Genomic DNA, 12,969 nt, shown 5'->3' on the forward strand with positions numbered 1-12,969 from the left:
CAAAGATGTGAGATAATTTGGGATTGGAGAATTACAGTGGGTACAGTAGTTGCCTTGCAAATTGAGTTTGATCTTAAGCACCTTAACCCTTATCATATCTCTTTTAGCCCCCTCCCAATTGGAGTTGTTTTTTCTGTTTTTTTTGTTTTGTTTTGTTTTGTTTTTTAATTTTTGCACAACTTACACCTGGTGCTTGGGGGAACCATGGTTTGCTGCAAATAAAACCTGTGTTTTATTTCCTATGTGCAAATTTCTATTCCTTTTCCTTTTTTCCCCTTTTCCTTCCCTTCCCTTCCCTTCTCAACCCTTCTCTCCCCTCCCCTTCCTTTCTTTTCCTTTCCTTTCCTTTTCTTCTTTTTCTCCCTTTCCATAACTTCTCATTCCTGTATATATATTGACCACTAAAATTCTTTCATTTGGGTGCTGGAGATAGGGCTCAGTGAATGATCCCTGGCATGTATAAACCCTGGATTCAATTCAAAGCATCACCAAAATCATGTAAAATACATTATACCACATGTATTTGATTTAAAAATAAAACAGGATTACAGTTCCTCCCATCAAGAATTGAAATACTCCCTTTTACCTTGAATTTGACTAGCTTTATGACTTGTTATGACCATAGAAATTTGGAAGGAATGAAGCTGTACTAGTTCTAAAGCTTAGGCTTGAAGATGCCTTTGGATTACCCCTCCTATTATGACCATACTATAATGAAATCTAGTCAGCTCATTCAACTGCCACACCATGGGTGAGGCCATTAGATCATTCATTTGTTTCTAGTCATTTCTAAATATATGTTTACGAATAAGCCTAGGTGAGACTAGTAAAAGAGATACCTAGCAAACCATAGGACCAAGAAGGGTATTATTCTCTATGCAACATGAGGAAAGGAAGACTAGAAGATTATTGCTTTCTGTGCAATATGACATCTCCGAAAAATAGCTTCTTTTCTGAGCACTATCTGACCATTACCAGACTGTAATGTCACTCAGGATAAAACAGTATTTACTGACCTTAGATTTATCCTAAAGCATTGTGTCCAGAACTAAGTACACATACACAAACATGTACATATAAATTTGCTTTGTGAAACACATCTAGGACAGCTACTACTCATAGCTCAGTGCTTGTGGATCACTTTTTTTTTGGGGGGGTGGTCATGCCTGGCTCTGTGCTCAGAAATTGCTTCTGGCAGGCTTGGGGGACCATATGGGATACCAGGGTCAGCTGTATGCAAGGCAAATGCCCTACTTGCTGTGCTATCTCTCCGGCTCCTTGAAGATCACTTCTGGTGATGCTCCGAGGACACATATTTGGGGTCCAACATGCACGTATGGTTTCGTCTTCAATCTGTTAAGTCACCTAGATTTAGAAAATATCTCTTAGCACAAACTACCCTCCCCCCAAATAGGCAACACAATCTACAATCTATTTTTATTGCCACATCTAGTGGTACTCAAGAGTAATTCCAGTTTGGGAGACTAAATGTGGTGATAGAGATTTAAACTTATCAATCTATCTAGAATCCTGGTTATTGTATGCATTTCCATTTCTCCCACAATTTTATAAAAAACATTTAATGAACATCAAACATGGTTTTGCAGAGGCTAAAATGAACATGTAATCAAGGAGCAAATAATTGCTAATGTATTCCATAGAGCATTTGAATACATGTGCACCAGAAGGACACAAGGGACGCTAGAGAAATAGTATAGAGTGTAGGGTGCTTGCTTTACATGTGACAGACCTGGGTTCAATCTGGTATGGTTACTCCGAGCACAGCTAGGAATTATTCCTGAGTACAAAACCAGGAACCAACCCCCTCCCTCCACCAGCACTTCTGGATGTGGTCCAAAAAAAAAAAAAAAAAAAAAAAAAAAAAGCATGAAGTTTGGCATAATGAACCAATCTTTTGAGTTATTAATCCCACCCCATTTTGTACCTAGAAATTTCTTGTCTCTTTAAATTTCATTGGAATTTAACAGGTGGAGGGATACTGCTAAGTAGAAGCCACTCTTGCTCAGGAATGAATCTTAGTAGTGCTTAGGATCATCTATGGTGTTAAGGATTTGAACCCAGCTCAGTCACATGCAAGGCAAGTGCGTTAACCTAAGTACAATCTGTCTGATTCAGCTATAATTTATAAATATTATTTTGGGACCAGGTTATACTTTCTTCCATGTTAGATTCAGCAGGTACATCTTAAAAAAATAACTATTCATGGGGCCAGAGCAGTGGTGAAGTAGTAGGGTATTTGCCTTGCATGCGGCTGATCTAGGTAGGACCGTGATTTGGTTCGATTCCCTGGTGTCCCATATGGTTCCCCAAGTCAGGATGATTTCTGAGCGCATAGCCAGGAGTAACCCCTAAATGTTACTGGGTGTGACCCAAAAACCAACCAACCAAAAAAATACCAAAACCAACTATTCATGACTGGGACGAGAGAGACAGTAGGTAAGTTGTTTGCCTTGCACACAGCAGACTCAGGTTTGATTCTCAGCATTTCATATTGTACCTCGAGCATGTACAGGAATAATTTCTGCATGTAGAGCCAGAAGTAGCCCCTTGATCATTGCCAGATGTAGCCCACAACTAGAAAATAAAAAAATAAAACTGGTCATGGTCCCTAGAGTCATTTTTCCATTCCTTGTTACCTCTCAGTTATAAGCCATTGGCCATTTGAGTTAGGGCATGGAAAAAATCCAGATATAGTTCAGGCTTCCATAAAGAACACGTGCATGACCAAAGAAAGTAGCTGGCAGGGGCCCTAAAGGTTGGTTTTAGAAATTAAAGTGGGTAGGGCCAGAGTGATAGCACAGCCAGAAGGGTGTTGCCTTGCATATTGCCAAAGGTTTGATTCCCAGCATTCCATATGGTCCACCAAGCACCACCAGACAAGTAACCCTTGAGTACAAAAACTAAAAGTAAGCCCTAAGCACCTCTGTTGTCCCAGACCCCCCAACACAACAAAGATTCTGTTTTATTTCTTCCCTTATACCAAAATGTATCAATCTGCTATTACTGAAGGCCTAAGCACCTCTGTTGTCCCAGACCCCCAGCCCAATGAAGGTTCTGTTTTATTTCTTCCCTTATACTAAAATGTATCCAACTGGTATTACAAAAGGCCTGTTTTTTATTTGTTTGTTTGTTTGTTTTTGCCAAACCTGGCAGTGTTCGGGCTCTGAGATGATAGAGTTCAAACAAGGTCCTAATGCATGTAAAGCAAGTACCTCAATACCTGTACTCTCTCTCTCTGACTAAACCCTTTAGGTGTGTTCTTCAGAAAACAGCAGCCATTTCAGTATAATACTCAAAGAGCTCCTACAGCTAATAGAACTTAGCTAGTGAGTATTTCCTGGAATCTTGAGCGAGAACTCTTTGAGATCTTTGATCTCCCAATAATCCTCCTGTGATAACGGACTCTTCTAAGGGAAATTACTTTAAATAGCACTATAAAACAAATGAGATCTCTTTAAGGAGATTCACTTTTACTTTCATCTACCATTAACTCCAGAATTACAGGTTACTCTCATCCCACACTTTAATAATAATCCTTCTCTAACAAGAAGCCCTCATTCATTTGAACACCTTGCTTTACCTTACACATGCAACAAAAGTGCAACAATAAAATATTCCTCTTAGCTAATGGGGGGAGTGACTTTTATACATTTTATTTGGATACCCATTTAATTAGGCCTTTTGATAAACTTGAAAAGCAGTCTTATTGGGGGTGGAATGATGGTACAGAGGAAGGTGCTTGTCTTGCATGCTACCAGACCAGAGTTGGACCCCATATGGTTCCCTGAGCCCACCAGGAGTGATCCCTGAGCATAGAGCCAGGGGTAACTCGAGCACAGCAGGGGTGACTCAAGAAGCCAAAATGAAAAAAAAAAAAGTCTTATTTATTTACTGTAGAAGCTGTTGGAAGAATAATTATTAACATTATGGGTTGGGGCTGGAGCAACAGCACAGCATTTAAGGCATTCACCTAGCACATAGCGGACTCAGATTCGATCCTTGGCATTCCATATGGTTCCCGGAGCCTGCCAGGAGTAGATTCTGAACAGAGCCAGAAGTACCTCGTGAGAGCCGCTGGGTGTGGCCCCAAAACAACCAAACAAAAGATAGCATTACAAAAAATCCCCAACATATTATGGGTTGGTGGATTGATTGGTGGTGTAAATGTTGCTTAAAATCATTATCAACACTTGTTAGACTGAGGGCAAAGGAGAGAAGTCCAAAGATCCTTTCTCCTAAACAAGAGACTAAGATTTGAATAACACGGCCAAAAAAAAAAAAAAAGAACGAAAATTCTAATTCAGTTAGAATTAGGAATCATAAAATTGAGTAAATGGCAACGCCATCTAGTGAAAAGTCAAACAGACAAAGCTCAAAATTTAATCGGGTATAGAAGGGAGGGCGCCATCTGCATAGGAATTTTTTGGATGCAGCTAATCGGTTGATAGCCTTTTTAATTTAATTGACCTTATAAAATTTTTTTTTGCAACAGCTTCTAAAATACTCGGGGGTTGTACCTGATAACTGATAATTCTGGCAATGGTGTGTGGAGACCATGACCATGAAGTGCTCGGATCTAACCCAGCCTAGCGCATGCAAAGCATGTGCTAACTGTTCAGCTGAGGCGATCACTTGATCCTTTTAATCCATTTTCTCCTAGCACATCTTCGCTCTCACTTTGTGATTTTTTAAATCTGAAACAGGCATTTTATTATTATTACCATACTACCAGATAGAGTTCATCTAAAACAAAATTAAATTGGAAGGACACATTTTATAGCAATTGGCCTTTCATTCAAGAGTCCTTCTAGACTAGAGGCTATAAAGGACACCTCACTTTGTGATTTCTCTGGTAGGGAAGATATGGGTTCCTCCACCCCTCAGCAGATGCCTTTAACACTCTTTGGGGGCGCGCCCATTGCACCACGCCCCCCATTAGACAAAACATTGGGTCCCGTCAAGGGCGCCCCAAAGATCTCTGTAGGAGAAGAAAACCCTCCACCAATTACAGACTAATGAAAAGAGCAAAGGCCGAAAGAACCCCTCAGAGCAGTGACTCAAAGTACCTGTCAAATCCCAGAGCCGGGGACCACCCCGACTCCTCGCACACGTGACCAGGAACCCGAAGTCACTTCGCCCCGCCTCCTGGTCTCGAGGTAGCGCGATGGGTTCCGCTGCCAATGGCTCGCAGTGCCTCCCATCACGTGCTGGCCCAGCGACAACTGGCGTGTCACGTGACAACCGACGTCACGAGGAGCTGCCCAATAGCGAAGCAGAACCGCCTAAGGGACGTCAGGGCATTGGTTTGCGCCGGCGAATCTTCGCACACTCGGGTGGGTGGGTATAGCCTATCACGTGACGCGGAAAGTGGCGATCAGCCTATCAGGTGCGCGGAACGGGGCGGATTGGGGCAGGCCCTGGGTTGCGGGGGTGAATTGGACGGGCGGCGCGCATGCGCTCTGGGGATCCGGTAGCGACGGCGGCGGCGGCGGCGGCGGCGGCGGTGGCTTCGGTGACGGCAGCGACAGCGGCGAGAGCAGCTGCTGGGTCCGGAGCGGAAGCGAGAAGCGGCGGCGGCGGCGGCCATGGCGGCAGACGGAGAGCGGTCCCCGCTGCTCTCCGACCCCGTGGACGGTGGCGCTGGCGGCAGTGGATTAGTAGGGCCGGGCGGGAGCGGGGCTGGGCCCGGGGGAGGCCTGACCCCTTCCGCGCCACCTTACGGAGCCGGTAAACATGCCCCGCCCCAGGGTAAGCCGGGGCGGGTCCGCGGGGCGCCGGGGAGAGAGGCGGGCCGGGGGCGGGGCCGAGCGCCAGGTGCGCAGCCCGGGCACCTGTTACCCGCGCCCGGGTCCCCGGGATGCGCGCCTTGGAGTTGCCCAGGAGGAGGCATCATCTGATCAGGGGAGGGCTGCTCACCTGGGCTCCCAAGTTCTTTTTAGGGACCAGGAGCACCTTCGTCCAGGGAATGTGAGCGGAGGCGTGAGCCAAGGATGCCAGCTTGCTTTTTTAATTTTTCCCCTCCCTCTAGCTTTCCCCCCCTTTCCCGAGGGGCACCCAGCTGTGCTGCCTGGGGAGGACCCACCCCCCTACTCGCCCCTGACCAGCCCAGATAGTGGGAGTGCGCCCATGATCACCTGCCGAGTCTGCCAGTCACTCATTAATGTGGAAGGCAAGATGCATCAGCATGTCGTCAAATGTGGCGTCTGCAATGAAGCCACTGTGAGTTTCACATAAAATGGGCCCTGTATTTTTTGGGGGGTGGGATCCTGTTTTTCTTTTGTCTGTGGCCACACCTGATGGTGCTCAGGGCTTACTTTTCTTTTTCTGGCCTTGCGTTTAGGGATCACTCCAGGTGGTTTTTTTTTTTTGGGGGGGGGGGAGGCGCACTGGAGTGTGGAGGAATACCATCTGGGTTGGCCATGTGCAATGTAGGCAGCCTGCCCTCTGCATTTTGTCTCTGGCCCCTGTAAAGCTTTACTTATTACTTTACTTATTTTGGTATATTGGGCACACCCAGTGGTGCTCAGGGCTTACTCCTGACTGCACTCAGGGAGCACTCCTGGTGGAGCTTGGGGTTTTTTTATATGGGATGGCAGGGGTTGAACTCAGGTCCTGCATAAAAGGCAGTGCTCTATCTGCTGTACTATCTATAGCCCCTTGGGTCTTCTTTCTGTCCTTTGATTCTAACCACTATCACCCCCACCCCCTTTCAGAGTAAGCCACATGCTTTAGCGGAACCCAAGTTTCAGTTCCAGTAATCATTGCCTAGTCAGATATATCTCAGCTATTTAAGTTTCCAATTCATTTGCCTTTTTTTTTTTTTTTTTGGCTGTGTGTATTTTTACTCTCCTGGCTTAAGACCATATCTCAATTCCTCAAAAGGTTTTTTAGAGGAAATAGGAAAGGCAGGGGTTTGCTTATAGATATTCCTTTTATTCTTTAGCCAATCAAGAATGCACCCCCAGGGAAAAAATATGTTCGATGCCCCTGTAACTGTCTCCTTATATGCAAAGTGACTTCCCAACGGATTGCCTGCCCTCGGCCCTACTGGTAAGAGGCTTTAGGTAGGAAATAGCATTAATAGGCAAAATTGAAAGCCAATAGATGTTTATAGAAAAGACAGAGGCGAGAGATTCTGGTGTCTGATTGAAAGTAAAGGTGAAAAAATGTAGCCATGGGGCTGGAGAGATAGCATGGAGGTAAGGCTTTTGCCTTTCATACAGAACAGTGGTTCGAATCCCGGCATCCCATATAGTCCCCCGTGCCTGCCAGGGGCGATTTCTGAGTATAGAGCCAGGAGTAACCCCTGAGCGCTGCCGGGTGTGGCTCAAAAACCAAAAAAAAAAAAAAAAAGGAAATATAGCCATCTTTCCCGTGAGATGAAATAAGTCCTTTAGGAGAGAAAAAGGGGTGTTGACTGAACACTTCTGAGGAAAAAGGGGAATTATAGGCCTGTAGTCTAAGCAGTGTTTCTTCATCTGAGCCCCAGCTAGACTGGATTGGAAGACTGGGACAGGGTTGGGACATGGAGTATCTTCAGTGTACAAATAGAGGAATTTAGGCAGAGAATGGGGGGTTAGGGGTGTGTGTAAAGGAAAAAGAGTATGGGAGTCCTTAGGATTCAAAACTTTGTTTTGGCACCACATCTGCTGATGATCTGGTTACTCCTGACTCTGTACTCAAAAATTACTCTTGGTTCTCAGGGGACCATATAAAATGCCAGAGATTGAGCCTGGGTCGGTTTCATGCAAGGCAAGCACCTTAACTCTGTACTATCTTATCTAGTTCCTCAGATTCAAAACTTTTAACCATTTATTTCTCTTCTACAGCAAAAGAATCATCAATCTGGGACCTGTTCATCCAGGCCCGCTGAGTCCAGATCCACAACCCATCGGAGTCCGAGTTATCTGTGGACATTGCAAAAATACTTTCTTGGTAAGGAGGTTTATCAGGAGGTTCCTTGGGCTAAAGGATGGGGAATAGGCGCTAGGAGTAATCATAATTATATTTCTAAATTATAACCAATCCCAACAAGGTTTGTTCTGTGGGAATTATTTGCCCCCGCAAAGCTCTATTTAGGATAACTCTGCTTCTTTCTTTTTCTTTAGTGGACAGAGTTCACAGACAGAACCTTGGCTCGTTGCCCTCACTGCAGAAAAGTGTAAGTGGTTACAGAGTGTCATGGTTGACTGTTATATGAAAAGTCAAGACTCCACAGCCTTACAAGTATCCCTTTGTTTGCTTCCTTGCAGGTCTTCTATTGGGCGCAGATACCCACGAAAGAGATGTATCTGCTGCTTCTTGCTGGGCTTACTCTTGGCAGTCACTGCCACTGGCCTTGCTGTGAGTAATCATGACTCAGTCCTTCATTCTTGAGCCCTTACCTCTCCTCTCCACAGGTGGACATTAAGTATTTTCCTGATAGTGAAAGAAGCTGAGGAAATTTTGTCTGCTTTGTTGAAGCCATCTCCATTTTGTAAAAGATAAGACGTGGAGAAGTAGCTAAATGAAAATTTGGCAGTTTGGAAACCTGTCCCAGTTTTTTGACAGAAAAACTGAAATAGGACCAGAGAGAGAACTCAGTGGGCTAAGTACATTGTGCAGGAGACCAGGATTCAATTCCTAGCACTGCATGGTCCTCCACTGTTGGTAGTGAGCCTCAGCACAGAACCAGGAGTAGCCGAAGTATCACTGGGTGTGTCTCAAAACCACTACTCCACCACAAAGGGGGTGGGGGGTAGATAATGTCAGGGATAGTATGGGTATGTTCCTGTCTAGGAGTAAGGAACAGGACAGCTGAGTTCTGCTCCTAGAAGAGTCTACATCTGTAGTAAGCCCACCTTTCTTTTTCTTTGCATTTGTCAGTTTGGCACATGGAAGCATGCTATGCAATATGGAGGCATCTATGCAGCCTGGGCATTTGTCATCCTGTTGGCTGTGCTGTGTTTGGGCCGGGCCCTCTATTGGGCCTGTATGAAGGTCAGCCATCCTGTCCAGAACTACTCCTGAGCCCCATGAAGACTCACAGACAGTGCCTGGCCTCTTCCTGGTGGGGACCGTGACTATAAAGGGATCCCTGGTGAAAGTTTCCCTGGGCTTCTCTAAGGGGAGCAAGCAGCTACCTGCCTTTTCCCTGGGAGAGGTGGGAAGGCACCAGGCCCTCTTGTAGGTTTGGGAAGGTAGAAAAGACCACCCTCTGCTTTCCTCCAAGGGTTGCTGTGTTTAGGGTAAAAATAGGTGGAGTGTTGCCCCTAAACATGGATGCTGAAAAGACGGTTCTAGACTTGTCCTTCCTGTATGCTCCCTGAGCCATTCCTGTCCCTTACACATTCCAGGGCATGGTGGGGGTGGGCAGCCCTGGGGGTTTCCCTCCCTCTTGTGCACCATTAGGACCTTGCTGCTGCTATTGCACTTCTTGGGGGGCTGGCTCTGGTGTTGGTACCCCCGATATCCTCTCCCCCATTCTGTGTCCTGTGGGGGTGGGGGTCAGCTGCTGCTCTGTACAGAACCACAGGAACTTACATGTATATAATTATTTAATGTGGGGTATGTTCCCCAACTCCCATACTTCCCTGAATTCCTCCTTCCAACACCCCAGTTGATGGATTTAACTGGACTGAGTTCTGGGGTGAGGGATGTAAGGACTTCCCTATGCTTGTAAATAAATAAGGTTATGACTCTACCCTTCTCCAGTTGTCAATCCTGTATATTAAAGAGGGATTTGTAAGGGTCAGGGAGATAAATCAAGTCTAGTACAAGGGCCAGAGGGGTGGCGCAAGCGGTAGGATGTTTGCCTTAAGCATGCTAACCTAGGACAGACCAAGGTTCAATCCACCGGCGTCTCATATAGTCTCCCAAGCCAGGAATGATTTCTGAGCGCATAGCCAGGAGTAAGCCCTGAGCATCACCAAATGTGGGCCCCCCCCCCCCCAAAAAAAAAAGTCTAGTACATACTTTAATTGGAGACCAAGATTGACCACCAGCACTACACTACCTCTACCAACTATGGCCCCAAAAAACAAAGATTAAGGGTGGTAGAACTTAGTAGCCCCACAGAGGGGCAGAAAGGCACAGCACACTGAAACTATGGCTCTTTATTAACACTTGGAAGGAAGTTAGAAGTAGCTTTTTGTACAATTTTTTTTAAGAAAGAAAAACACCCCCCAAAATAGTTTTAGAACACACACACACCCCTGATTTTTAAATGAGTAACTTGCCTGTCACTGATTCTGGTTCAGTGTTTTGTATTTTCATAAGGGTAATAAAATGCACTTTTTCTAGAAAGCAGTAAAGCAGTTGGGAAGTAAAAACTTAAAAGTTAACAGTGATATGGTATGGATACTGCTGTATTTCCCAGGCTCAGTGGTTTAGGGGAGTATCACAGTGCTAAGTATAAGGTGATGGGACAGTGGTCACTGCCCATGGCCTTGGAACGAATCTTGCTGTCACACAATGCAGGTAACAAAGACTGAGACAATAGGAAGTAATCAAGACGCCAACCAACATTTTTGGACCGAGCATTCATCATATAAGTCCAAAAGGTGTAGGCATAGGCTGTGTCAGGGTAGAGGTGACGGAAGCTGTCAGCCAGAGGCACGGCCTGTAGCAGCTCTCCAAAGCCTTGGCGTTCTTGGGGTGTAAAGCCAGCATTCTTTTTGTTTCCCTTGGGGTTGCGAAGGTCAATCTCTTCATGAGCCACATTGAGGTCCCCACATAGCACAAGAGGCTTGCGGGAAGCCAAGTCCTTTAGGAACTTGCGAAAAGCTTCATCCCAGCGCTGTCGGTACTCGAGGCGCACCAGCCCTCGGCCTGCGTTTGGTACATAGGCGGTTACCAGCACAAATGCCTCAAATTCAGCCACGATCACCCGGCCCTCCTGATCGTGTTCTTCCTCACCTACAAAAATAGAAACAGCATGAAATATAGGGAAGTGGAAACAAGTAAGGAAATGAAGAACTGGGATTAAAGTGGTACCCGCATTTGGTTTGGAAGAACTCAGGTATCAGAAAATAAGGTCTCACCAATGCCATAAGAGACTTTGATGGGGCACTGGCGTGAGAGTAGGCCCACGCCACTGTACCCTTCTTTGTCTGAAGGAGATGCCCAGTACTGATGTGACAGTCCAGGCAGCTCTTGAAGTTCAGCCGGTAGTTTGCTTTCTGAACATTTGGTCTCTTGGAGGCACAGGATATCTGGTGCTTCTTCCTTGACCCACTAATAAAATAAAAGGTAGGAAAAAATAAAACCAACTCAGACATTGAAGAGTCTTTGCTAAAAAAAAAAGTCTTTGCTAAGTATTAAAACAGATCGGGGCCGGCGAGGTGGCGCTAGAGGTAAGGTGTCTGCCTTGCAAGCGCTAGCCAAGGAAAGGACCATGGTTCGATCCCCCCGCATCCCATATGGTCCCCCCAAGCCAGGGGCAATTTCTGAGCTCGTAGCCAGGAGTAACCCCTGAGCATCGGAAGGGTGTGGTCAGAAAAACCAAACAAACACAAAAAACCCCACAGATCAGACAGTATAAATAACTTATATAAAACTGTGACAATGGAGGATGGTAACATCTTGTATGCAGCACACTGCAAAGACTGTTTTGGGGATATACTCAATGGTGCTCAAGGATTACTCTGGCTGGCACTAGGGACCATAAGGGGTGCCAGTGAGCAAATCTTGGTTGACCACATGCAAGGCAAGCACCCAAACTGCTGTACTACTTCTGTGGCCCACTAATATTTTTTTTTTCTGTCAGTACTGAAGAGCTGTCAGTGATAGGCATTTTAAAGTAATAGCTATTGAAATGCTGGAAGCAAAATGGAGCAAGTCAAGATTTCCCCCCACCCTCCCTCCAGTAAGCTGAGTGTTTTTAACAAGACAATGGCAATGTAATCAAAGGAATTGGCATTTGGGCAGTATAATACTCCTTTACTTGTACCTCCAGGAAAAAATCTTAAGATCCTAAAAGCAAAAAAAGAAAAAGGTCTTCCAATTACACTCACATCTAAACCTTTCTTCTTAATCCAGGCCCGAAGCCCATCCACATTCCAGGAACAGATCTTGATGGTGGCTGATTTGCCACTGGGTGACGTTTTCTGATCTGGGGGGTCCTCATAAAGGATTGGTCCTTCTGCTGTCTCTTTTTCATTTTTCTTTGCTCCTGCCTTAGACTTCTTGGACTCTGGCTCTATGAAATGAACAGTATACAACGTCAAAAGTTGACTGGTGGCAACTTCAATCTGAGTTACTTTACAAGAACCAACCCTCACGGAGGGCCTCGCAGTTGCCTCGATCTAAAATTCACAAACTTGCGAAAATGTACCAAGTTGGTTTTACTTCCCACCCAGAAAGCCTCAGTCAGAGGACCTTCGTGGCGACTTATAAAACATTCGTTTTTTAAATCTTACCAGTCTTGGGTTCATCCCCATCTTCTGCAACTTCTCCCTTTTTCCCACGTTTAGGCATCGTCGTAATGAACGCCCTGCGGCACCTAATCCAAGTCGCCCACCGAAACAGTTTCCTGAAGGCGTTGTCTAAAAAAAAAGGCAAATAAATCATAAAGCCAGTGCAAAGATTCCCTCCCTTAGGCGCTCAGCCAGCCAGGTCTGCCAGGGCAAACGTTATCTCGACATCTCTCCCCGCCTCTGTCCTCTGAGGTCCTTGCAACCCCTCACCCGCAAGTCCAGATCATTCTATGGGGCCAGGTACCCTCTTCCCAAGAGCTGCCCTCCTCCAAAGTGGGGCCGAAGGCCCCTAGAGAACGATGAATAACTATAAATCAATCGAAATCTTAAGACCCGAGTATCAGACCTGCTCAAGTTCCCACACTGGTTCCTCCTGAGCCCAGCACAAAGACCACAGCACGTTGTGCCCCCACGTGGGAAACTCGCGTGGTCACGTGACGGAGACCCGCGGCGTGATTGGTCCGCCTGGCACTCCGTGACGTCGTTCTTCGAG

General features: G+C 45.9%; 2 protein-coding genes across 3 annotated transcripts; one reads left to right on the forward strand and one right to left on the reverse strand.

Moving 5' to 3' along the window:
• The first annotated feature begins 5,497 nt into the window (after nucleotides 1-5,497).
• On the forward strand, nucleotides 5,498-9,703 carry PIP4P1 (phosphatidylinositol-4,5-bisphosphate 4-phosphatase 1). Of its 2 annotated transcripts, none has more exons than XM_049768674.1 (7): nucleotides 5,498-5,769; nucleotides 6,050-6,240; nucleotides 6,965-7,071; nucleotides 7,851-7,956; nucleotides 8,130-8,182; nucleotides 8,274-8,364; nucleotides 8,887-9,703. In XM_049768674.1, exons 1-7 carry the CDS (start codon nucleotides 5,607-5,609, stop codon nucleotides 9,028-9,030), a joined length of 855 nt encoding a protein of 284 aa, XP_049624631.1. In that variant the 5' UTR covers nucleotides 5,498-5,606; the 3' UTR covers nucleotides 9,031-9,703. The 2 variants fall into 2 exon arrangements, with proteins under 2 accessions (XP_049624631.1, XP_049624632.1); XM_049768675.1 differs by having other exon boundaries at nucleotides 5,498-5,748.
• Nucleotides 9,704-10,347: 644 nt separating this feature from the next.
• APEX1 (apurinic/apyrimidinic endodeoxyribonuclease 1) lies at nucleotides 10,348-12,886 on the reverse strand. Its single transcript, XM_049768642.1, has 5 exons — nucleotides 12,823-12,886; nucleotides 12,420-12,545; nucleotides 12,015-12,199; nucleotides 11,043-11,235; nucleotides 10,348-10,917 (listed from the first exon to the last, which is right to left on the reverse strand). The coding sequence occupies exons 2-5, from the start codon at nucleotides 12,475-12,477 to the stop codon at nucleotides 10,400-10,402; spliced, it is 954 nt and encodes a 317-aa protein (XP_049624599.1). The 5' UTR covers nucleotides 12,478-12,545; nucleotides 12,823-12,886; the 3' UTR covers nucleotides 10,348-10,399.
• Nucleotides 12,887-12,969: the final 83 nt, after the last annotated feature.

The sequence above is a fragment of the Suncus etruscus genome, chromosome 2 (assembly GCF_024139225.1).
Source record: "Suncus etruscus isolate mSunEtr1 chromosome 2, mSunEtr1.pri.cur, whole genome shotgun sequence".
NCBI classification, from domain to species: domain Eukaryota; kingdom Metazoa; phylum Chordata; class Mammalia; order Eulipotyphla; family Soricidae; genus Suncus; species Suncus etruscus.

What these genes read in the sequence shown, in the direction of transcription:
- PIP4P1 (XM_049768674.1), top strand. Translation starts at nt 5,607, where the DNA reads ATGGCGGCAGACGGAGAGCGGTCCCCGCTGCTCTCCGACCCCGTGGAC. An exon ending in TAAACATGCCCCGCCCCAGG is followed by an intron (nt 5,770 to 6,049) that starts GTAAGCCGGGGC and finishes CCCTCCCTCTAG; the next exon opens with CTTTCCCCCCCTTTCCCGAG. An exon ending in TCACTGCCACTGGCCTTGCT is followed by an intron (nt 8,365 to 8,886) that starts GTGAGTAATCAT and finishes TGCATTTGTCAG; the next exon opens with TTTGGCACATGGAAGCATGC.
- APEX1 (XM_049768642.1), bottom strand. Translation starts at nt 12,477, where the DNA reads ATGCCTAAACGTGGGAAAAAGGGAGAAGTTGCAGAAGATGGGGATGAA. An exon ending in TTAAGAAGAAAGGTTTAGAT is followed by an intron (nt 11,236 to 12,014) that starts GTGAGTGTAATT and finishes TTATTTTATTAG; the next exon opens with TGGGTCAAGGAAGAAGCACC. An exon ending in CAAAGTCTCTTATGGCATTG is followed by an intron (nt 10,918 to 11,042) that starts GTGAGACCTTAT and finishes CTATTTTTGTAG; the next exon opens with GTGAGGAAGAACACGATCAG.